Raw genomic sequence first — 23,574 nt, 5'->3', positions numbered from 1 at the left:
GGCAAATGTTGGCATATCATGTTGCCTTATTGGGGTTCTCTGATGTCTCTCCAGCAATTCAAGAAAGGTGTGGTGACCCTGACTGTGCGCACGCGGCTGCGCAGCCTGAGCCTCACGCCCTGCGCGACTCCCACCTTGCTGAGCCACTCCAGCTCCCCCAGCTCCAGCGCCATCGGTGGCACGCCTGGCCCCGGCCCTGATGAGGTGGATGGTTCCTCCTCCAGCCGCAAAGGCCCCGGCCCGAAAGACAGGATCGTCATGGATGTGATGCTCAATAAAGGTGAGGGTCCATTGAAATGGTCTTGAATAATGAATCCCTACTTCTTAAGGGAATTTTTGGGAATAGGCTAATGGCTCTAATATCTAGGGCACCTACCCATGTCATTCTGATCTTGAACCATGGGATGGGGGAGAAACACATCCTTTAATGCAAAAACCTCTGAAGAGTTCCCTCTTCCACATTTTGCTGCTCCAGAGTCAGGAGGCTCTTACGGGTAGCAGTCAGTGTCCGTGCTGCTGAAAGGGGGAGGCTGTGAGATACCAGGCAAAATGTGAATCAGCCTCTCAGCAGCCCAAATGGCCATGCTCTTATTGTAAAGGGCAGCTCTGGGAAAGGCAAATCCACACAGAATTGCCCAGATGAGCTGTTTGAACTCCTTCCTGAGGGTTGCTCTCATTATCAATAATTGCACAAGATAAAGGGACCTGGACAAGCTTGAGAAGTGGGCCTGTGTGAACCTCATGAGGTTCAACAAGGCCAAGTGCAGGGTCCTGCCCCTGGGTTGGGGCAACCTGTCGGAGTGACTGGGGGACGGAGTGGGAGTGCGTTCCCGGAGTAATGATGAGTCCCAATATGGGTATGGTCATTCTCGTTTATTTCAAAATACTGCGCTACTTTTATAAGCCAGCCACACTAACACGCGCACTTACGAATCCTCTATTGGTTACAGTCAGCAAGCACACGAATCTTAATATACACAGATTGGTCAAAAGCAGGTGTCCATGCGAACGCTTCCTGCGCCTGCATTCTGTTACCTAATCTACTGATAGTTACATTCCTCAGCCTGTTTTCCCTATTCTGCTATCGCTTCAGAGACTCTAAAACTACAATTGCTCTTTAGCAACCCTTTGCCTTATACTGTTGTTAACAAATCCTCAGTGCTTGGAATGTTCATGGGATGTCCGTTATTTAATAAAAATCCTTCCACAAATTCCCCTTTTTGTTTTTGAACAATCCAAGCCTGATTTACTACTTTCGATACAGCCTTTTTTATACAACTAAAAGCAATACAAAAGCATACACACAATATTAAGATGATAATCAATATACGCAAGCCTTCTTTTATCAAAGCTATCAGCCATTGCGGCAACCCTCTAAAAATATTCATGAGCCATTCATCTAAAATGCCATGATTTTGTGGTATCATGCTTACATGGTTTTTTAACCATTGTAATTGTTTATGTGTAGACTCATCATGATCGGATAGGTTCATGCAACACAAACTCTTCTACCCAGAAACCAGGCACGCCCACCAAACAGGTTCTGAAAGGCTCAGTTGCCGTAGCAAGAGACAAACAAAACACAGATTGATCTGTTTTGTTTGCCCAGGTAACCCACATATTTTTCCTAGGCTCTATGTGATGTATGGACATGGTCACGGGGACTACCATCACTACTACTAATGTTCCAATCACCAGGTTTCGTAATTGTTTTGCTTTACTTTCCATGCGAACCGCTTTTGACATTTTTCTTTTGTTGCAACCCATTGGTTAAAGGGTACTTTCCAGATCTCTGGCACCAGGTTATGTCGTTTACACTCAACACTTAAAATAATAGGCAAGCAAGCTCTTTCAGCAGTTAATCTAGTCCACTGGTTACAGCTGATCTGATATGAAAGTGTGTTAGTTATCTCATGCCCAGTAATCAACAATATTTTAGTCAAATCAATTTCTTTTGATAACAGTGATCACACCATCGATTAGCGTGATTAAGCCGAACCCACCATTTTTTCCACATTGATAACATACACATAACACCCAGGGTTTACATCGGTGACAGTCTTTGCATCTGATTTTGCTTTTTTCTATTTCATAAGGAGAGTTCATAACAACGTACAGTCTCAGTCGTTACAATTCCTTTGATACGTCTTCCTCTTCTTGTGAGAGTGCAGGCTTCACCGCTCGGCTAGGCACCCATATTGGTCCCTTATCTGTGGAAACACACATGTATCCCCTCCCATTAAATATTACTGAAACTGGGCCCAGCCACATGCCAGTGATTGGGTCTCGATACATTACTTTTAGTTTTGGAAGCGTTGTATGAGAGTTAAACTTAAGGTTTTGGTGATGTATTATAATCGATGGCTCTTCTCTGTCTCCCATCAGACACAAATAATTTAGAGTAAATAGGACTTTATGCAGTCTCATTTGCGGGTCCTTTTCTTCCTCCTTTTGCTTTGTTAGATAGTCCTTCAATACCTGATGCGTGCGTTCTACAAGGCTCTGCCCCGTCGGTGAGTGTGGGATGCCAGTAATATGCTTGACCCCCCATCTCATCAGGAAGGTTCTCAACTTCTGACTGGTGTAAGCAGGGCCATTGTCTGTTTTCAGTTGTTCTGGCACACCCAACACCGTGAAGCAAGCAAGGAGGTGCTTACACACATGATGAGCCTTCTCACCCGATAAAGCCGTGGCCCGTATTACTTTAGAAAAGGTATCTATGGTGACATGCACATATTTGAGCTGTCCAAATTCAGCAATGTGAGTGACGTCAGTCTGCCAGAGCTCTAAAGCCTTGAGACCTTTTGGATTAACGCCCAGCCCTATTCCAGGTCCATGATTTCCACACTTGGGACAGGCCTGTATGATAGAGCGAGCTTCGTTTTCTGATAACTCATATTGCCTTCTTAAACCCTTTGAGTTTTGATGAAATATTTCATGACCCTGCCTAGCTTGTAAAAATTTATCTACAGGTGGTACATGACACGCTGGACTGACAAGATTGTCCGCTATCTGATTGCCTTGTCCTAAACCCAACTCCCATTGATGGCTACGGATATGAATGACGCAACACGGAGCCGCTCACTGGGAGATGGTCGATCTTAATTGAATAAATAGTTTCCCTAGCTGAGGATTATTTGTTTCCCTAATCAGCGCATCTTGAATTCTTGGTATAAGCCCAGCTACATATAGAGAATCAGTCACCACATTCAAAGGATGATCAGGCCAATTCCCTAATGCCCATACCACCGCCATTAATTCTAAAGTCTGTAAGGTATCTCCAGCTTGCCCTTGCAAAATCTTTTTGCACCATTGATCTGTTTCCCACCATACGCATGCAGCTTGTCTAGAGCGTTTTCCCGCATCTGTGTATACCGTCAACCCCTCGAGTATCGGGCTAACAATCACTTTAGGTTTTTCTAGCCACTGATTTCGTTTTAGAATCTGCCACAATTTCCCTTGAGGTTGCTGAGAGTGCACCTTTCCGCTAAATCCTAACAGAGATTCTTGAATAGCCAGCACGTGGCGTATCCACCACTCTAAATCTACAGCGTTAACAGGAATACTAATGTCTGCTGGTTCCTGTCCTGTCAGCTCTATAATTCGCGTTCTCCCTTTTCGGATTAATTCCCCTACGGCTTCAGGACGAGTTTGTATACTGCAACGTGGTTGTACCCGTAAGAAAACCCATTCCAAAATTTTAAAAAAGGAGGAATTTGGCAAGTTATCATTATTCTTGTTGTCAATGGCAGTCACGGAGTTCATTCCCTGTTGTCCCTTCGTCTCCCCCTTCTTGTTTTGCCATTGACATATAACAGCAAAAGGTGATTCTTCGGTGTTACAGATAAGCAAAGAGAGTGGCAGTTCAAGGATTCTTCTTGCGGTCCAGGCTATAGTAAGTTTGTTTATAATGTGCTGTAAGGCTACGTGATGTTTGTGCGTCATATGAATTTCAGCTGCAGGCTGAGTGCCTCGCAGTAATTCAATTAGTGGTTTAATGTCTGCATTGGTAATGCCAGCACAATTGCGAACCCATTGGATGTCGCCTAAGACCGTTTGCACATCAGCCAATGTTTTGAGTGGAGTTTTTAATGCTATTTTTTGAGGACGAATTTTTGCCTGTGCAATGATCCACCCTAGGTATTTCCAAGGTGGAGACCTTTGGATCTTTTCTGGTGCAATTACAAGTCCCTTGCCTGCTAGCATGGTTGTTAATTGTTGTATATGATGCACTTCAAAAGGAACTTGTTGACAACACAAAATATCATCCATATAATGATAGATGATAGTTTCAGGCCATTTTTCTCTTATCGGTTGCAGTGCCCAGGCGACATATAATTGACACAATGTAGGAGAGTTTTTCATCCCTTGTGGAAGTACCACCTATTCATACCGTTCTGCTGGTGCTGCTTTATTTATCGAGGGTATGGAAAAGGCAAATCTCTGAGTGTCCTGAGGGTGCAGTGGGATTGTGAAAAAGCAGTCCTTTAAGTCAACTATAAGTATGTGCCAATTTTCGGGTAGCATATTAGGTGATGGCATTCCAGGTTGTAAGGCTCCCATAGGCAACATTTGGTCATTTATTTTCCTCAAATCATGTAGTAAACGCCACTTCCCACTTTTCTTAGGGATGACAAAAATAGGAGTATTCCATGGACTGACAGATGGTTTGATATGTCCCTCTATAAGTTGTTCGGATACCAGTTGTTTAGTTATTTGCAATCGCTCTTTAGTCATGGGCCACTGGTCAACCCAAACAGGGTCATTGGAGATCCATGTTAACGGTGGGTTGGGCGATTGCTCCCCAGTGCCCATGACTAAAAATGCTTTGTAGTCAGCATTGCCCCGATCTGACTGAGAACATCACGTCCGATTAATGCTTCCAATCCTCCAGGGAGTGACAAAACATGGACCTTCAGTGTTGCCCTCTGGCCTTCTGGGAAACTCACTTGAACCGGTTTACTACTTATATATGGGGCCGAGTTCCCTCCCACTCCTGCAATTAATGCCTTTGGGGTTTCTATTTCCCACTGCAACGGCCAATTTGCTCGATTTATAATAGTTATGTCGGCACCAGTGTCTAACATTGCATTTATTCTTATTGAAAGGTTCTCCTGACTCAAAGTCACAGTTTCAAGTGGGCGGTGGTCTAATTTTGTAGTGAAACATACAGCAGGCCCAGTAGAACCAAATCCTTTACACCCACGTTCTTCCCAATCTTGGTTTGATTGACTTAAAGGATTTTTAAAAGCTAATATCTGGGCTATCCGACTGCCTTTTGGGACGAAGAGAGGAGGACTTATTGTATAGGCCATAATATGAATTTGACCGGTATAGTCTGCATCAATGACTCCAGGAATTACGATCAATCCTTTTATTCCTGCAGAAGATCGACCTAAAAGGATTCCACCTATCCTATTACTATCAGCTACTAAAGGCCCTACTGCATTGCTAGGGATTTTGCACACTTCTGTATTGGTTAAAGTGAAATCTATTGTTGTTTCCGGGTCGACCCCCAAACTTCCTTTGGTGGCAGCCGAGTGTTTTTGTAAAAACCCTGATTGCTGCTGTCGTTTTGAGGGGGCATTCGTTTCTGCACACGGCCTCTCCTCGCGCTCAATTTGAAGTTTCCCGAACAGGCCTTAGTAGCATGGGTATTTTTTTGACACCTATCACACCATACGGGAGCATGACAATTTCGCCTGCTATGCCCCTGTTCCCCACAACGATAGCAGATGCCTTTAAAGGGCTGGACTATTCCTGGAGAGTGTTTTTGCCTAACAACAGCTGCTAATGGTTGTACTACTTCTTGGACAGCACTTTGCAGCACAGCTGCCATCGACTCATTTTTTTTTTGAACCCCTGCTCTTTCCACCCGAGAAAGCATTTCTTCCACTCCTGCCCCTTTGGGCAGACTGGCTAGAATGGCCCTGGTAGTTTTATTGGCGTTATCAAAGGCCAAAATTCTAAACATTTGTTGTTTATTGTCCTCTCCCAAATCCGGGTGGTTCATTACTGCATCCCAAAGCCTATCAATAAAGTTGCTATACTTCTCAGTTGCCCCTTGCGTCACCGAGCTGAAAGAAGGGCCTGCCGATCCTGGTAAGGAAAGAAACGCATCTAAAGCAAGCTTAGAAGATAACTGTAACATATTGACAGGAAAAGTTAGTTGGACATTTATATCCGCATAACGTCCCCCCCCAATGAGCTTCTCAGCTGTGATCCCAAATAATGGATCCCCTTGTTGTTGATGTTGGGCAGCAGCATTCACTGCCCTCTGAGACCATGACGATCCCCATAACAAAAACTGTGTAGGTGTCAACAGAAGCCTCATCAGACTTTGACAATCATGAGGACACATCAAATCAGCAGAAAAAATCCAAATAACGATCTGTCGTGAGGCTTCCGATTTAACACCATACTGCGATATAGTATTTTTGGCTCGTTGTAGAATCTTCCAATCATGCGGTTCCCATTTTCCTTGACCGTTGTCCTGTACCACCGGAAAAGCCATGGGGCCAATGTTGGATGCAACCCCCCACTGTCCATCCAAAATAGCATCTCGAACAATTCCTCTCCATCGGCCAGGATGGGTAGCTGCGGTAGGCCTGGAGAAACAGGGTGGCAAGTTGTCTATCGAACCGGCGTTTGACCAAGGTTCTCCTTTTTGCTGAGTCTGTGTAGTTAATTCCTTTAGTTGTTGCACAACCTCTTTTAACAGCTGATTAATACTTTCGGTTGAATTTTTCTCTTTTCTGCTAGATGGCGGTGTGGCAGCACCGGAGGAATCATTGAAGCGTGGCAAGGGCGGGTGGAGAGGAGGAGCAGTGGGAGGAGGGCGGCACCCTTCCCCACCTTGAATTGGGGGGGTGGGTGGAGCTGGCCACTCCTCCCCCTTCATGCCCGGCGGTTGCTCTTCTGCTTTTGCCTCACACTGCTGCTGTGCTACAGCCCCGGCAACTTCCGGCTGCTGTGGCGTAGATGATATTGTCGGGGAAGATGGCGAACGTAGACTGTTGGGCGTTTTTAAGTCCTGCTCAACTCTATCGCGCAATTCGGCAACAGTCTTACAGGTGGACCCCGTCATACCCTTCACAGCAGGCAGCCCAAAAAATCGCGCGATAGGTCCCACCTTGGATTCCATGCTCTTAGACTGTTCCGGTATGGAGTCCGGAGCCAGCATCTGAACAGCCGCACACGCCGCCTCCCGTTCAGCTTTCATAGCTTTTAAAGTTTCTAGTACGTCTCCCCACAAGTCTGTCACAGACTCAATCTCCTTCTCCAATTTTTTATCACCTCCAGTAAGCTTCTGCCACATTAGTTCCCCCAGCTCCCGCCATTCAGGCACAGAAAACAACGTGTGAGTGTCCTTAAAAAGTCCCAAACGTTGTCCTAACTTAATTAGCTTGATAAGCTGTTTCACCGTTGTCTCGATCCCTCTCTTAGAGAGTAGTCCTGCGAGCAACATAGCAGCTGCCTCACTTTCCATGATAGCAGCTCACCCTCTGGGAGGCAGTTGGCCACTCTGCACCGATATCTATTCTATCTGTTTGAGCAATAGAATAGTACCACTCCCAGTCGCTTGATTCCCACTCCCCTTCTCTCGCTGCGCTTACCGCAGTCTCGAAGAATTGTAGTCTCTGCTACCAGACCTCTGGGTTACGAGCCCAGCATGTTTCCGCATCCTCTGCTACCAGATGTCGGAGTGACCATGGGTCGGAGTGGGAGTGCGTTCCCGGAGTAATGATGAGTCCCAATATGGGTATGGTCATTCTCGTTTATTTCAAAATACTGCGCTACTTTTATAAGCCAGCCACACTAACACGCGCACTTACGAATCCTCTATTGGTTACAGTCAGCAAGCACACGAATCTTAATATACACAGATTGGTCAAAAGCAGGTGTCCATGCGAACGCTTCCTGCGCCTGCATTCTGTTACCTAATCTACTGATAGTTACATTCCTCAGCCTGTTTTCCCTATTCTGCTATCGCTTCAGAGACTCTAAAACTACAATTGCTCTTTAGCAACCCTTTGCCTTATACTGTTGTTAACAAATCCTCAGTGCTTGGAATGTTCATGGGATGTCCGTTATTTAATAAAAATCCTTCCACAGCAACCCCCGGTATCAATACAGGCTGGGGGATGAAGGGATTGAGAGCAGCCCTGCCGAGAAGGACTTGGGGGTACTGGTGGATGAAAAGCTGGACATGAGCTGACAATGGGCGCTCGCAGCCCAGAAGGCCAACTGTATCCTGGGCCGCATCAAGAGAAGCGTGGCCAGCAGGTTGAGGGAGGTGATTCTGCCCCTCTACCCTGCTCTGGTGCAACCCCACCTGGAGTACTGCGTCCAGCTCTGGAGCCCTCAGCACAAGAAAGACATGGACCTGTTGGAGCAGGACCAGAGGAGGGCCACAAAAATGATCAGGGGGATGGAACGCCTCTCCTATGAAGAAAGGCTGAGAGAGTTGGGGTTATTCAGCCTGGAGAAGAGAAGGCTTCGGGGAGACCTTATTGCAGCCTTTCAGTACTTAAAGGGGACTTATAAGAAAGATGGGGACAAACTTTTTAGCAGAGCCTGTTGTGACAGGATAAGGGGGAATGGTTTTAAACTAAAAGAGGGTAGATTCAGAGTAGATATAAGGGAGAAATTTTTTACAACGAGGGTGGTGAAACACTGGAACAAGTTGCCCAGAGAGGTGGTAGATGCCCCATCCCTGGAAACATTCAAGGTCAGGTTGGATGGGGCTCTGAGCAACCTGATCTAGTTGGAGATGTCCCTGCCCATGGCAGTGGGATTGGACTAGATGACCTTTAAAGGTCCCTTCCAACCCAAACTATTCTATGATAAACTTAGAGCATATGTTATATGTGGCGGGACAAATATGCCTATTTTAAAGGCTCAGGTGATAATTTTAAAGGTTGGATTAAAAATCTGGAGAGAGAAGGTAAGATGTCCAGCAATTCCTATTTCAGGAACACTGTTACCTGAAGGAAAGCAGAGGTGAAAGTGGACAGAGGAAATCATTGAACCAGAGATAACTCCTCACCTTTCTTTGTGTCTCTTTGCTGAGGGATACCATGCAGATATTTAACAAAAGAGAGCAGTACAGTTGGTAGCATCTTCTGTGCTCACGTTTTCTGCAGTAATTTTAAGTGACATCTTTATTGGATTGCTGCCCATACTCCTTTGTGCCTCGGACCAGATCAGACCTTGTGCGACATTTCCAGGCTGTTCCCACGGCACACAGAAAATTTGCCGGGAGTAGAGCTAGTCCTCTCAATGATGGTTCTTTGAAAACAGTCAGGATCAGATATTTTCAATCCTGATTTCTACTGATGGTCTTGGCTTCCTGACTGACTGCACCCAAGGCCAGCCCTGAAACAATACATGAGTCTTGGTCTCAGTTGGGATGTGGGAACACAAACACTTGTGTGTCCTGTGTGATTACAGTCTGTGGGGAATAACAGTACTTTTCTTTGTACTTTTTGTTTTTCACAGAGCCAGGGGTTGGGCTCGGCATTGGTGCCTGTTGTCTCACACTGGAAAACAGTTCTCCAGGGATATACATTCACAGCCTGGCCCCAGGATCAGTGGCTAAAATGGATGGCAGATTAAGGTTAGTTAAAGCAGAAACATGCTGGAGTGGTTTTACAATAAAATCAATTGAGACTTTGTTTTCACCAATTGGTTGGTGTAGCAGGAAGGGGATTTATGCTTAAGAGTTCGCCAAAAAGAAAACATTTAAATAAAGACATTCCAAAGTGGTATTTAATACCCAGGAAACACTATTCTGTGTGCTAGAAGTAGCACAATCATTAAGGTTTGGTTGTTGGGTTTTTTGGTTTTTTTTTTTGTTTGGTTGGGTTTTTTTAATTCTCTATACAGAAAGCTGAGCCTAATAGCACCCTTTGAGAAAGGGGAGCAGCAAGAAGTGCAGCCTCATGTCTTTTTATCAGAGCTGCAGCCAGAGACCCCAGATTGGGAGGAAATTTGCAGAGCTCTGCTAAAAGCTCAATCACCTGAAACTCTCTTAAAAAGAGCTAGGGGAGATGTTCTTGCAGCTGACTCTGCCCGTGGCTGCAGTAGTGCTTTTCTGCCCTTACTGTCTGCCTGGCAGGATTGCTACAGGCCGACCTGCCTGTCTCATTTACTCTGTCGTGCAGTTTGGATGACTTTAAGGAACCACAAGAGAGAGAGGCAATCATTCCTAGGGTTCCCTTGTGCTTTACATTGGATTAAGTGACAGAAAGTTATTTGCTGTTCCTCTCCTGGAGGCCTCGTTTTTAAAAACCATTGGAGGAAATCTTCCACCTTTCTGCATTCCTGCATAAATGCTGGTGGGCGCTGGGAGCATCACTCGGGAGGGGAGGCTGTGCTGAAGACCTGCTGGGACCGCGTGATCCACACTGAACTTCTAGTGTGAGCACCAGTGCAGAGAGGCTGAGCAACAGCCTTGCTTTCGTGTGGGTATAGAGTGCTTTCTGTTTCCTTGCTCACTGGGAAAACTGTGATGGAGCAATTTGTTTTTTTTGAATAAGGGAAGAAGATAATTTTATGGTGGCATCCCTGCCAAAAACCTTGAAAGGACCTACAATATAGAAATGTCTATAGGAGACAGTACTTTAATGCTAACTTGCTTTCTTGTAAGCCTCTTTGGAAAAGATTGCAGTGCTGGTTGCACCTGTATGTAACAGCTGTATTGTTTATTAGGTTTAAGTGATTGATTATATCCAGGCATGCTTCCCAGTTTTCTAGCTTGCTTCTTTGAGACATTGCTTCTGTTGTCCCATCAGCAGTTTATGGCTCCATAAGCCAAAACTTACAGGATGGTTTTGATTTTTGGAAAACTTTGTTAATCAAATACTGGCTTTGCAATACCAGAAGGGGTCTGAATCCAGCTCCTCTGTATCTGAGCTCCCCCTCTCAATCGTGCGCCTGTGTAAGTGACTCCATTTGTGTAGTTTCTAATAGCTGTTTAAATCTAAAAGATAGGCAAAACAGTGGCATGATTACACAACTGATAGGTCACCCTTTGCTTTTGTGAGCCTGTACCAGAGGTACAGGTTACTGAAGGCTGCTGTCGCGAATGAGTGGTTTAGAGGCCGCTCAAAGAATCACTGTCGAAGGTATTAGCAGAAAGTGATTTTAATAGAAATTTATAAAAGCGCGACTTAACAGAGTTTGATGGCAAGTTTCACTCTATCACTTACTACACGGATGAAGCATACAAAGGAAAAGAGCATGGGAAGCTGAAAAGTCCTTGGCTAATGTAAACACTACTTAGCAACAACTAAATCATCAACGTGTTATCAGCATTCTTCTCATACTAAATCCAAAACACAGCACTATACCAGCTATTAGCAAGAAAATTAACTCTATCCCAGCCAAAGCCAGGACATCGTGTTAGAGTTGAGTTGGAATGATTTATACAGAGGCCAAGGACGAAAAGGTTAAGGGAGACCCTCCCGTTGAGTCACGAGGTTCAGAGAAGACCCGGCTGGATCCAATCTTAGTCTCAGACTTGGACATCGGTTTATGTCTGATACAAAAAGGGTAAGGAGACCCTCCTGTTGAGTCACGAGGTTCAGAGTAGACCCGGCTAGATCTACCTCTAGTCCCAGACTTGGTCAACGGTATATGTCTAAGGGATTATATGTGTGTAGCAGCAGTCTAAGGTTCATTCACGATCTTAAGATAGCTCATAAGATTTTAGCAGACTATATTTGCTAGCAGATACTTCCATCGATGCGCACGCACACGGATGCAAAGATGGATAAATATACAAAGATATACCTGTTAAAAATCCTCCTCAAGTTCAGTGAAATACTCATGTAAAATGTCTTGGCATTTCTCAACGGGAGAAGGGTTGAGCCTCGAGGAGTATTGCAGCCCAGGTCCCGTGCCAGCTGGCGACGGTCCTCCGAATATTGCAAACTCGAGAGTTTGCAAACTCTGAGGAGCGTTCCACTCAGAGGGAGATGCTGGGCACAACCTGCTGCGGTCCAGGAGAGCTCAAAGGGCCTCACTTGGGACCGCTGTTTATAGGTTTGCAAGATGATTGGCTTTAGTCATCTGTAAATTTCCATCGTGGCCACAGTCCGAGGCGGTAGTGACTAAAATTCTGAAGGTTTCAGTGTTGTTACAATTGAGCTACAACTCAGATAAGATGGCGCCTGGGCCATGCAGTGGGAGTACATTCCCAGCCTCAGCCATGCAGAGTTTCTGATACGGTCAAGGGGTGCTCAACTGTCAGACTCAGTACACCAAGGCCGAGGTTTCATGGGAATTTCTGAGATCAACGAGTGGCCCAGGAGAAGCGGGGGAATGCACCACCACAGCTGCCACATGCAATTGCCATTTTTGCCTTTGGTGTGTGGACTCACATGCAGACTCATTTCCATTGTCACAAGTAGCCCAACATAAATCAGCAGTAGTGGATTGTTTGAGAGTGTCTATTTAAAGCAAATGCTTTAGTAATTATGGAGAATGCTTTAATGATATCCCTAGTTGATGATCTTTTCTTTTGAATAGTTCCAGATGTCTGAGCACCATGAGCAAGAATTTAGAAATTGGAAAAACAAAATTAAACTATCTATGCTTTCCTCTCAGAAGAGTTAGTTTTTTTCTTTTAAATGGGTTCTATATGTTAATTTGAAGCAAATACAGGCTTATCGCACTCAATTTTTTTCCTGGATTCATTTCATAAACTCATATCTAAATCATTAATTTCTTATCAGTGTTTGTGTTAAGTAATTCAATATGATGGGAAGGAACAGCCCATCTGAATCTAATTTTTCCTCTTCTGTGCTCAACAAGTAGCTGAATGCAGAACTGGAATTGAAGTTTGCTTTCACCCTGGTCCAAATGCAGCCAATTTTCTCTGATGATTTAATAGGGTTTGTAGCACTGACGGTAAGTGCAGAAGGGATCTCTGGACCTCCCTCCCAAAGTCAACAGGACTTAAAGTATTCACGTCACTGGGAGCAAGAGCAAGACTGGCTTCATTGCAAGTCAGATCTTTTCCAGATACTTGTATCTTTGAAAAAGCTTGTTCATCAGTTGAAAGCACAAATGTTTCTGTAAAAGGCAGATGTGATTAACTGGCTCTATGTCTCTCTGCAGTCGGGGTGACCAGATCTTGGAGGCAGATTCGGTGAGTCTGCATCATGCAGCGTTAAGTGAAGCCTACGCCATTCTCAGCAAATGTGGTCCAGGTCCAGTTAGCCTTATCATTAGCCGACACCCTAATCCAAAGGTGAGGAGAAAATGTATTAGTGTATCTGGGGTGTTTTCATCTGGTGCTGTAATTTGAGTCTTGCTGTCAGGAAAGCAGCAAATCAAGAATATTGAATTTTTCTCTCTATGGCATGTGTTGTGCAAGAAGTCAGGATTGTAATGATGCCTTCCAGTTTTGTAAGTTGTAGCAATGCTGGACTGTCCCTGCTGCTTTTCACTTAGTCACCCACTGATCAAATGCAATTTTCCTGGAACTACTTGAGTGAAGTGTTCCCATCTTTCTTTGTACTTGGATAAAGCCGGGGTGGTTGACCCAGCTGGCCAATGGGGTATTCCATACCATGTGACATCATGATCAGTATAAAAACCAGGGGTGTGGGGGGGCTCACCCCCCGTTCGTGACACGCGGTCGGCGGTCGGTGAGCAGTTGCATTGTGCATCGCCTGCTTTGTATATTCTGTTATTGTTGTTGTTCTCATTGTTATTATTACTGTTCTACTTAGTTTTATTTCAATTATTAAACTGTTTTTATCTCAACCCGGGAGCTTTCCTACTTGTGCCCTCCCGATTCTCTCCCCCATCCCACCGGAGCTGGGGGGGGGGGTGATCGAGCGGCTGCGTGGGGTTTATTTGCTGGCTGGGGTTAAACCACGACAGTCCTTTTTGGCGCCCAACATGGGGCAGCGAAGGGTTGAGATAACAACAGATTAACTAGAGCATATTAAGGACTTCATATCTGTTAACATATTAATTTGTTCTGCACCATGCTCTTGTTTTTACTGTACCTGTTAAAGATTGGAGTTGGGTTTTGTAGTCTGCTGTGCTCTGCAGTGATTAATGATGTTTTGCCTGGGAGATTTGTTACTAAAACGCTGGCATTGGGGGTTATTTCATATTTGGGATTTGTAATGAAGCTGTTTCTGTATTTTGGGTACCACCTCATGGAGACCATTAGCAATTATACCTTTTCCTCCGAGAGATTTTTTTATGGAGGAAATAGAGAATGGCACCCTCGCTACCTTTCTCTATGATGTCATCTCCTTTGTTAAAATAACTTGCCAGTACCTTGAACATCCCTGGGTAGTTAAGATACATCTATTGGTATCCCTTGGGAATATTGTTTTGGTTTTGTCCAAGGTTAGTAAGCAATTTAAGAATGTCAGCCAGAGATCTGCCCCAAGGCTGGATAGTTATGAGTGGCAGGGCGAGTGGGATAGCATGGGCAAATGCCTAGGATGGTGGGCACCCCCAGTGTTCTGGAACTTCACCCCTGAACAAGTGCAGAACCCTGAAAAATTAGTAGAATATTTGGAAAAAGTATGCTGTCACCCTGGCCATTCTAGGGAGACACAAATCACTGCAATGTGCTGGGGCCTGGCCCGTGCCTACTGAGCCCTGCTTAACACCACTCAGAACCCCCAAGGGGAAGAAACGGTCTCTGCAGCTGATGACAAAGCAACAGGCCCTGCGGCTACCCCACCCCCCACGGCAGGCATGGCAGCTACTCCGCCCCCTGCGACAGAGAACCAACCCATGCCGGTATCAGTCGCCCCTATACAAAAAAGAAAATGCACAAGAAAATCAGCTCGTTTAGTAAGGGATGAAAGTGAACCAGGGCCATCACGAGAACAGGAGGAGGAGGAGGCAGAACCCGTAAATGAGATGGTGACCACCCGATCCCTATCTCTGGGTGAGCTGCGAGATATGCGAAAAGACTTCAGTCGTTGTCCAGGCGAGCACATTGTCACCTGGCTGCTCCGATGCTGGGATAACGGGGCCAGTAGCCTGGAATTAGAGGGTAGGGAAGCCAAGCAGCTGGGATCCCTTTCTAGGGAAGGGGGCATTGACAAAGCGATTGGACAAGGGGCACAAGTCCTCAGCCTCTGGAGGCGACTCCTGTCAGGCGTGAAGGAAAGGTAACCCTTCAAGGAAGACATTATATGCCACCCAGGCAAGTGGACCACCATGGAGAGAGGTATCCAGTACCTGAGGGAATTAGCCGTGCTGGAGGTGATTTACGATGACCTGGACAATGAGCAGTTACCCAAAGACCCAGATGAAATCAAGTGCACCTGACCCATGTGGCGGAAGTTTGTACAGAGCGCACCAGCGTCGCATGCAAACTCATTGGCAGTAATGACCTGGAGAGATGGAGAGGAACAAACAGTGGATGAACTGGCTGGCCAACTCCGGCAATATGAAGAAAGTCTCTCTTCCTCCCTACGGGCCTGTGTCTCTGCTGTGGAGAAACTGTCTCAGGAGGTCCAGCAACTCAAAGAGGATATGTCCTGCTCCCCACCTGCACGGGCCAGTGTCTCAGCCATTAGGAGCAAGCGTCCCTCTGCTCAAGAGAGGAGACATCGTGGGTACACACCCCGGGGCACCCTGTGGTTTTACCTGCGTGACCACGGAGAGGACATGAGGAAGTGGGATGGAAAACCTACCTCAGTCCTACAGGCACGGGTACGTGATTTGCAAGGAAATACAACCACAAAAGGGGGTTCTTCCAGGAAAACTGCTGCTCCAGTCTCCAGTGAGCAGTTCCCCAGACAGAGTAGAAGGGCTAAATCCACTTCTGACCTTAACAAAGGGACTTCTGACTCATACTTACAAGAAGTGGGTAGCGAATATGATGACCGGGACTAGAGGGGCCCTGCCTCCGGCCAGGTGGAGGAAAGGTACAACCGGGTTTACTGGACTGTGTGGATTCGATGGCCTGGCACATCAGACCCACAGGAGTATAAGGCTCTCGTAGACACTGGTGCACAGTGTACCCTGATGCCATCAAGCTATGAAGGGGCAGAACCCATTTGTATTTCTGGAGTGACAGGGGGATCCCAAGAGTTAACTGTATTGGAGGCTGAAGTGAGCCTAACCGGGAAGGAGTGGCAGAAGCACCCCATTGTGACTGGCCCAGAGGCTCCGTGCATCCTTGGCATAGACTACCTCAGGAGAGGGTATTTTAAGGACCCAAAAGGGTACCGGTGGGCTTTTGGTATAGCTGCCCTGGAGACGGAGGAAATTGAACAGCTGTCCACCTTGCCTGGTCTCTCAGAGGATCCTTCTGTTGTGGGGTTGTTGAGGGTTGAAGAACAGCAGGTACCAATCGCTACCACAACAGTGCACCGGCGGCAATATCGCACCAACCGAGACTCCCTGATCCCTATCCATGAGCTGATTTGTCGACTGGAGAGCCAAGGAGTGATCAGCAAGACTCACTCACCCTTTAACAGTCCCATATGGCCAGTGCGAAAGTCTAATGGAGAGTGGAGACTAACAGTGGACTACCGTGGCCTGAACGAAGTCACGCTGCCACTGAGTGCTGCCGTGCCGGACATGCTAGAACTCCAATACGAACTGGAGTCAAAGGCAGCCAAGTGATACGCCACAATGGATATCGCTAATGCATTCTTCTCAATCTCTTTGGTAAGAGAGTGCAGGCCACAGTTTGCTTTCACCTGGAGGGTGTCACGAATGGGTGGTTTTAAGGCCGCGTAAAGAATCACTGGCAAAGGTATTGGCAAAGGGTGATTTTAATAGAAATTTATAGAAACGTGACTTAACAGAATTTGATGGCAAGGTTCACTTTATTACTTATTACATGGATTAAGTTTACACAGGGGAAAATCGTATTAGAATTGTGTTGGAATGATTTGTACAGAGATTAAGGGTGAAAGGGGATCCTCCCGTTGAGTCACGAGGTTCAGAAGAGATCCTACTGGACCCAGTCTTAGTATCAGACTTGGACAACGGTTTATGTCTAATACAGAAAGGGATAGGAAGGACCTCCCGTTGGGTCACGAGGTTCAGAGTAGACCCCCTTGCTTTCTAAACTCCTTCTCAGAGAGGAGCCTAGGTGCGGCTGGATCTATTTTTAGTCTCAGACCTGGGCAACGGTTTGTGTCTAAAGGGTTAAGGGTTTTAGCAGCAACTTAGAGTCTTACAATGCTTAAACATTAATCAATTTGACAGCTACACAAAGAATTAGTCAAGTTGGTACAAATACTACAAAGACTAAAACAACTTAACTACAGATTATACTTGTTAGTAACTGTACAGATAAGCGCACAAAAAGATCTAGATCAATCAAAACGTATACATATATGCATATGAATATGGTACCAAAGCTAAATGAAAGGCCTAGGATTAGCTAATTTATAAAGGTATACCTGTTAAAAATTCCCCTTGAGTACCGTGAAATACTCACGTTAAATGCCTTGGCATTTCCCAAACGGGCAAAGAGTTGAGCCCCGAGGAGCGTCTCAGCCCAAAATCTCGGTGATCCTCCGAGTATCGCAAATTCGAGTTTGCGGACTCTGAGAAGCGTCCCACTCAGAGGGAGATTCTGGATGCAGCCCGCTGCGGTCCAGGAGAGCTCAAAGGGTCTCACTTGGTACCGCTGTTTATAGGTTTGCAAGATGATTGGCTTTAGTCATCAGTAAATTTCCATTTTGGCTACTATCTGAGGTGGTCCAGGGTAGTAATTATGGTATTGTTTCACGGTAACAATGGTATTGTTCCACTTGAGCTATGACCCAGGTAGGGAAAGCTTCAGAGCTGTCAGAGATGACGAATTATCTCTTGTTTCTGTTCCCTACCTTGATCATGTAGCTAGTGTCCCTGGTACGATCAGTGTTGTTCCCCACCTTAGCCATGCAAGAGCGCTTGGTACGGCCAAGGGACGCTTAACCGCCCAACTCGTACACAATGGCTAAAGCTTAACAGAAGGTTCTGAGATCGTATCGTAGCCCAGAGGAAAAGAAGGGGGGAAGGAATGCACCACTACAATCCACCCCGTGACTGTCCTAGTTTCGGCTGGGATAGGGTTAAATTTCTTCCTAGTGCTGTGTTTTGGATTTAGTATGAGGAGAATGTTGATAACACACTGATGTTTTCAGTTGTTGCTAAGTACCCTCCTAGTCCAAGGACAGCTCCTATGCCTACTGACTGAGCTAGGTACACAAGATGGGAGGGAATATAATCAGGACAGCCAGCCCAGCTGGCTAATGGGGTATTCCATACCATGTGACGTCATGCTCAGTATATGAAGGGTAGGCGTGATCCAGGAAGTAGCGATTGCTACTTGGTTATCGGTCAGCGCGGGTGGTGAGTAATTGCATTGTGCATCACTCATTTTGTATATTCTACCATGATTATTATTATTATTATTATTTTCCCTTTTCTGTTCTATTAAACTGTCTTTATCTCAACCCACGAGTTTTTCTCACTGTTACCCTTCCGATTCTCTCCCCGTCCCACTGGGGGGGCGGGGGAGTGAGTGAGCGGCTGCGTGGTATTTGGCTGCCTGCCAGATTAAACCACGACAGTCCTTTTTGGCGCCCAACGTGGGGCACGAAGGGTTGAGATAACGATAGATCTGACCAAAGTGTGTTAAGGCAAAATTGTTATAAGCATTCATTATGTTGATTGGTCACAATGCTGATGTATTGGCTGTCAAAGTTGTGGGGCTGGCTCTCAATGTTGGGTCATGTAATACCTTGCTTGCAGTATATGTTCCCTGTTGTGCTGTTTATCATTAGTCTGAACTGGGCCAAGATTATCATTTTGCTGCTGTTTTATGAGGTGATAAAATCATTGGTCGCAAGTCTAATCTGGAATCTGTACTCGGCACTGCCGTCATCTCTGTACCTCGGGAACCACCTCTTAGAAATTATTGGTAATTGCACTTTTTTCTCCTCGGAGAATGAATTTAAGGGGGAGACAGGATGGGACACTTTTTCCCACTTGTTCATCTTCCCTTCCATATCTTCAGAAACTCCCTTTTCTTCTATCGTCTTCATGAAGATGTCCACAATATTCCCTGAGAATTTTGAATATCCTTGGGATGTTCAAACAAGCATGTTCATATTGCTATGTCTCCTGAATGTGGTTCAGGCCTTGTTTAGGGTTAAACAACTATTCAGGAACACTGTCCAGAGATCAACCCTCAGGAACAAGAAAAGAGGGAGGGCAAACGGCGTTGCCTCATCGGGGTGGGCGGAGCAGTGAGTCTTGGGGGCGGCTACAGACACGGTGGCTACTCAAAACCCCACGACAGGCACTGCGGCTACTCCAACCCCCACGACAACCCCTGTGGCTACTCAAACCCCAGCAACAGTCACCGTAGCTTCTCCAACCCCTGCGACAGGCACTGCAGCCACTCAAGCTCCGGCAACAGTCACTACAGTTACTCCAACCCCCATGACAAGCACTGCAGCTACCCAAACCCCAGCAACAGGCACTACAGCTGAACCAGAGGACCAACCCTTGCTGGTATCCGTTGCCCCTGTACAGAAGAGGAAATCTTGGAAGCAGAGGTCAGGTCATTTAGAAAGGGATGATGGAAGAGCAGGGCCATCATGAGGAGAGGAGGAGGAAGAGGAACAACTCATAAACGAGACAGAAACCACCCGATCCCTATCCCTGAGTGAGTTGCGAGATATGCGGAAAGATTTCAGCCATCGTCCAGGCGAGCATATTGTTACCTGGCTGCTCCGATGCTGGGATAATGGGGCCAGTAGCCTGGAATTAGAGGGAAAAGAAGCCAAACAGCTGGGATCCCTTGCTAGGGAAGGAGGCATTGACAAAGCAATTGGAAAAGGGGCGCAGGTCCTCAGCCTCTGGAGGCGACTGCTGTCAGGCGTGAAGGAAAGGTATCCCTTCAAGGAAGATGTTATATATCGCCTAGGCAAATGGACCACTATGGAGAGAGGTATCCAGTACCTGAGAGAACTAGGTGTGCTGGAGGTAGTTTATAGTGACCTGGACAATGACCAAACACCCAAAGATCCAGATGACGTCCAGTGCAAGCGACCCATGTGGCGGAAATTAGTACGGAGCGCACCAGCGTCATATGCCAGTTCGTTGGCAGTACTGTGCTGGAAAGAGGAAGAAGCACCAAGGGTAGATGAGATGGTTAGCAATCTCCGGGGATACAAAGAAACTATCTCCTCCTCCCTTGTCTCGGCTGTGGAGAAACTGTCCCGGGAGGTCCAGCAACTCAAAGACAATAGGTCCTATTCTCCACCTGTACGGACCAGTGTCTCAGCCATTAGGAGTCAGCGTTCTTCTTCTCAAGAGAGAGGATATAGAAAGTATACACCACGGGGCACCCTGTGGTTTTACCTGCGTGACCACGGAGAGGACATGAGGCAGTGGGATGGAAAACCTACCTTGACCCTAGAGGCACGGGTACGTGAGTTGCAAGGAAAAACAATCACACAAGGGGGTTCTCCCAGGAAAAATACTGCTCCAGTTTTCGGGAAACACCTGTCTCACCATGGTCCAGTTTCCAGTGAACAGTCCCCCAGACAGAGTAGAAGGGCTGATATTACTTTGGATTGTAATGAAGGAATTCCTGACTCATGTTTGCAAGAAGTGAGAAACAGATATTATGACCAGGACTAGAGGGGCCCTGCCTCCGGCCGGGTGGAGGAAAGGGACAACCGGGTTTACTGGACTGTGTGGATTCGATGGTCTGGCACATCAGACCCACAGGAGTATAAGGCTCTCGTAGACACTGGTGCACAGTGTACCCTGATGCCATCAAGCTATGAAGGGGCAGAACCCATTTGTATTTCTGGAGTGACAGGGGGATCCCAAGAGTTAACTGTATTGGAGGCCGAAGTGAGCCTAACCGGGAAGGAGTGGCAGAAGCACCCCATTGTGACTGGCCCAGAGGCTCCGAGCATCCTTGGCATAGACTACCTCAGGAGAGGGTATTTTAAGGACCGAAAAGGGTACCGGTGGGCTTTTGGTATAGCTGCCCTGGAGACGGAGGAAATTAAACAGCTGTCCACCTTGCCTGGTCTCTCGGAGTACCCTTCTGTTGTGGAGTTGCTGAGGGTTGAAGAACAGCAGGTACCAATCGCTACCACAACAGTGCACCGGCGGCAATATCGCACCAACCTAGATTCCCTCATCCCCATCCATGAGCTGATTTGTCGACTGGAGAGCCAAGGAGTGATCAGCAAGACTCGCTCACCCTTTAACAGTCCTATATGGCCAGTGCGAAAGTCCAATGGAGAGTGGAGACTAACAGTAGACTACCGTGGCCTGAACGAAGTCACGCCGCCACTGAGTGCTGCCGTGCCGGACATGCCAGAACTCCAATACGAACTGGAGTCAAAGGCAGCCAAGTGGTACGCCACAACTGACATTGCTAATGCGTTCTTCTCAATCCCTTTGGCAGCAGAGTGCAGGCCACAGTTTGCTTTCACTTGGAGGGGCGTCCAGTACACCTGGAATTGACTGCCCCAGGGGTGGAAACACAGCCCTACCATTTGCCGTGGACTGATCCACACTGCACTGGAACAGGGTGAGGCTCCAGAACACCTGCAATACATTGATGACATCGTTGTATGGGGCAGCTCAGCAGAAGAAGTTTTTGAGAAAGGGGAGAGAATAATTCAAATTCTTCTGAAGGCTGGTTTTGCCATTAAACAAAGTAAGGTCAAGGGACCTGCACAGGAGATCCAGTTTTTAGGAATAAAATGGCAAGATGGTTGTCGTCAGATCCCAATGGATGTGATCCACAAAATAACAGCCATGTCCCCACCAACTAGCAAAAAGGAAACACAAGCTTTCTTAGTCGTGGTGGGCTTTTGGAGAATGCATATTCCAGATTACAGCCTGATTGTAAGCCCCCTCTATCAAGTGACCCGGAAGAAGAACAATTTCAAATGGGGCCCTGAGCAACAACAAGCCTTTGAACAAATTAAACAGGAGATAGTTCAGGCAGTAGCCCTTGGGCCAGTCCGGGCAGGACAAGATGTGAAGAATGTGCTCTACACCGCAGCCGGGGAGAATGGCCCTACCTGGAGCCTCTGGCAGAAAGCACCAGGGGAGACTCGAGGTCGACCCTTAGGGTTCTGGAGTCGGGGATACAGAGGATCCGAGGCCCGCTATACTCCAACTGAGAAGGAGATATTGGCAGCATATGAAGGGGTTCGAGCTGCTTTGGAAGTGGTTGGTACTGAAGCACAGCTCCTCCTGGCACCCCGACTGTTGGTGCTGGGCTGGATGTTCAAAGGGAGGGTCCCCTCTACACATCATGCAACCGATGCTACGTGGAGTAAGTGGGTCGCACTGATCACAGAACGGGCCCAAATAGGAAACCCCAGTCGCCCAGGAATCTTGGAGGTGATCACGAACTGGCCAGAAGGCAAAGATTTCGGAATATCCCCAGAGGAGGACGTGACGTGTGCTGAAGAGGCCCCACTGTATATCAAACTACCAGAAAATGAGAAGCAATATGCCCTGTTCACTGATGGGTCCTGTCGCCTTGTGGGAAAGCATCGGAGGTGGAAGGCTGCTGTATGGAGTCCTATACGCCAAGTCGCAGAAACTGCTGAAGGAGAAGGTGAGTCGAGTCAGTTTGCAGAGGTGGAAGCCATCCAGCTGGCCTTGGACATTGCTGAATGAGAAAAATGGCCAGTACTTTATCTCTATACTGACTCATGGATGGTGGCAAATGCCCTGTGGGGGTGGTTGCAGCAGTGGAAGCAGAACAACTGGCAGCGCAGAGGTAAACCCATCTGGGCTGCCGTGTCGTGGCAAGATATTGCTGCCCGGGTAGAGAACCTGGTTGTAAAAGTACATCACGTAGATGCTCACGTACCCAAGAGTCGGGCCACTGAAGAACACCAAAACAACCAGCTGGTGGACCAGGCTGCTAAGATTGAAGTGGCCCAGGTGGATCTGGACTGGCACCATAAGGGTGAATTATTTATAGCTCTGTGGGCCCATGATGCCTCGGGTCATCAAGGAAGAGACGCAACATACAGATGGGCTTGTGATCGAGGGGTGGACTTGACCATGGACGCTATTGCACAAGTTATCTTTGAATGTGAAACGTGCTGTAATCAAGCAAGCCAAGCGAGTAAAGCCTCTTTGGTATGGAGGACGATGGTTGAAATATAAATATGGGGAGGCCTGGCAGATTGATTATATCACACTCCCACAAACCCGACAAGGCGAGCGCTATGTGCTCACCATGGTGGAAGGAACCACCGGATGGCTGGAAACATATCCCGTGCCCCATGCCACTGCCCGGAACACCATCCTGGGCCTTGAAAAGCAAGTCCTGTGGCGACATGGCACCCCAGAGGGAAATGAGTCAGACAACGGGACTCATTTCCGAAACACCCTCATAGACACCTGGGCCAAAGAGTACGGCATTGAGTGGGTCTATCACATCCCCTACCATGCACCAGCCTCCGGGAAAATCCAACGATATAACGGGCTGCTAAAGACAACACTGAGGGCAATGGGTGGTGGGACATTCAAGCATTGGGACACACATTTAGCAAAAGCCACCTGGTTAGTCAACACTAG

At 46.9% G+C, this 23,574-nt stretch overlaps 1 protein-coding gene across 1 annotated transcript in view; it reads left to right on the top strand.

Annotated features, from left to right (window-relative positions):
* Positions 1–23,574, top strand: part of LOC142075034 (PDZ domain-containing protein 2-like) — a 115,482-nt gene that overhangs the window by 51,159 nt on the left and 40,749 nt on the right. The window contains 3 exon segments of the mRNA XM_075136031.1: positions 55–280; positions 9,502–9,619; positions 13,126–13,258. Coding sequence (XP_074992132.1) covers positions 55–280; positions 9,502–9,619; positions 13,126–13,258 — 477 coding nt within the window.

The sequence above is a fragment of the Calonectris borealis genome, chromosome W (genome assembly GCF_964195595.1).
Source record: "Calonectris borealis chromosome W, bCalBor7.hap1.2, whole genome shotgun sequence".
NCBI lineage: Eukaryota > Metazoa > Chordata > Aves > Procellariiformes > Procellariidae > Calonectris > Calonectris borealis.
The sequence above is the reverse complement of the archived record's forward strand: the minus strand, read 5'-3'. Positions and strand labels throughout refer to the sequence as shown.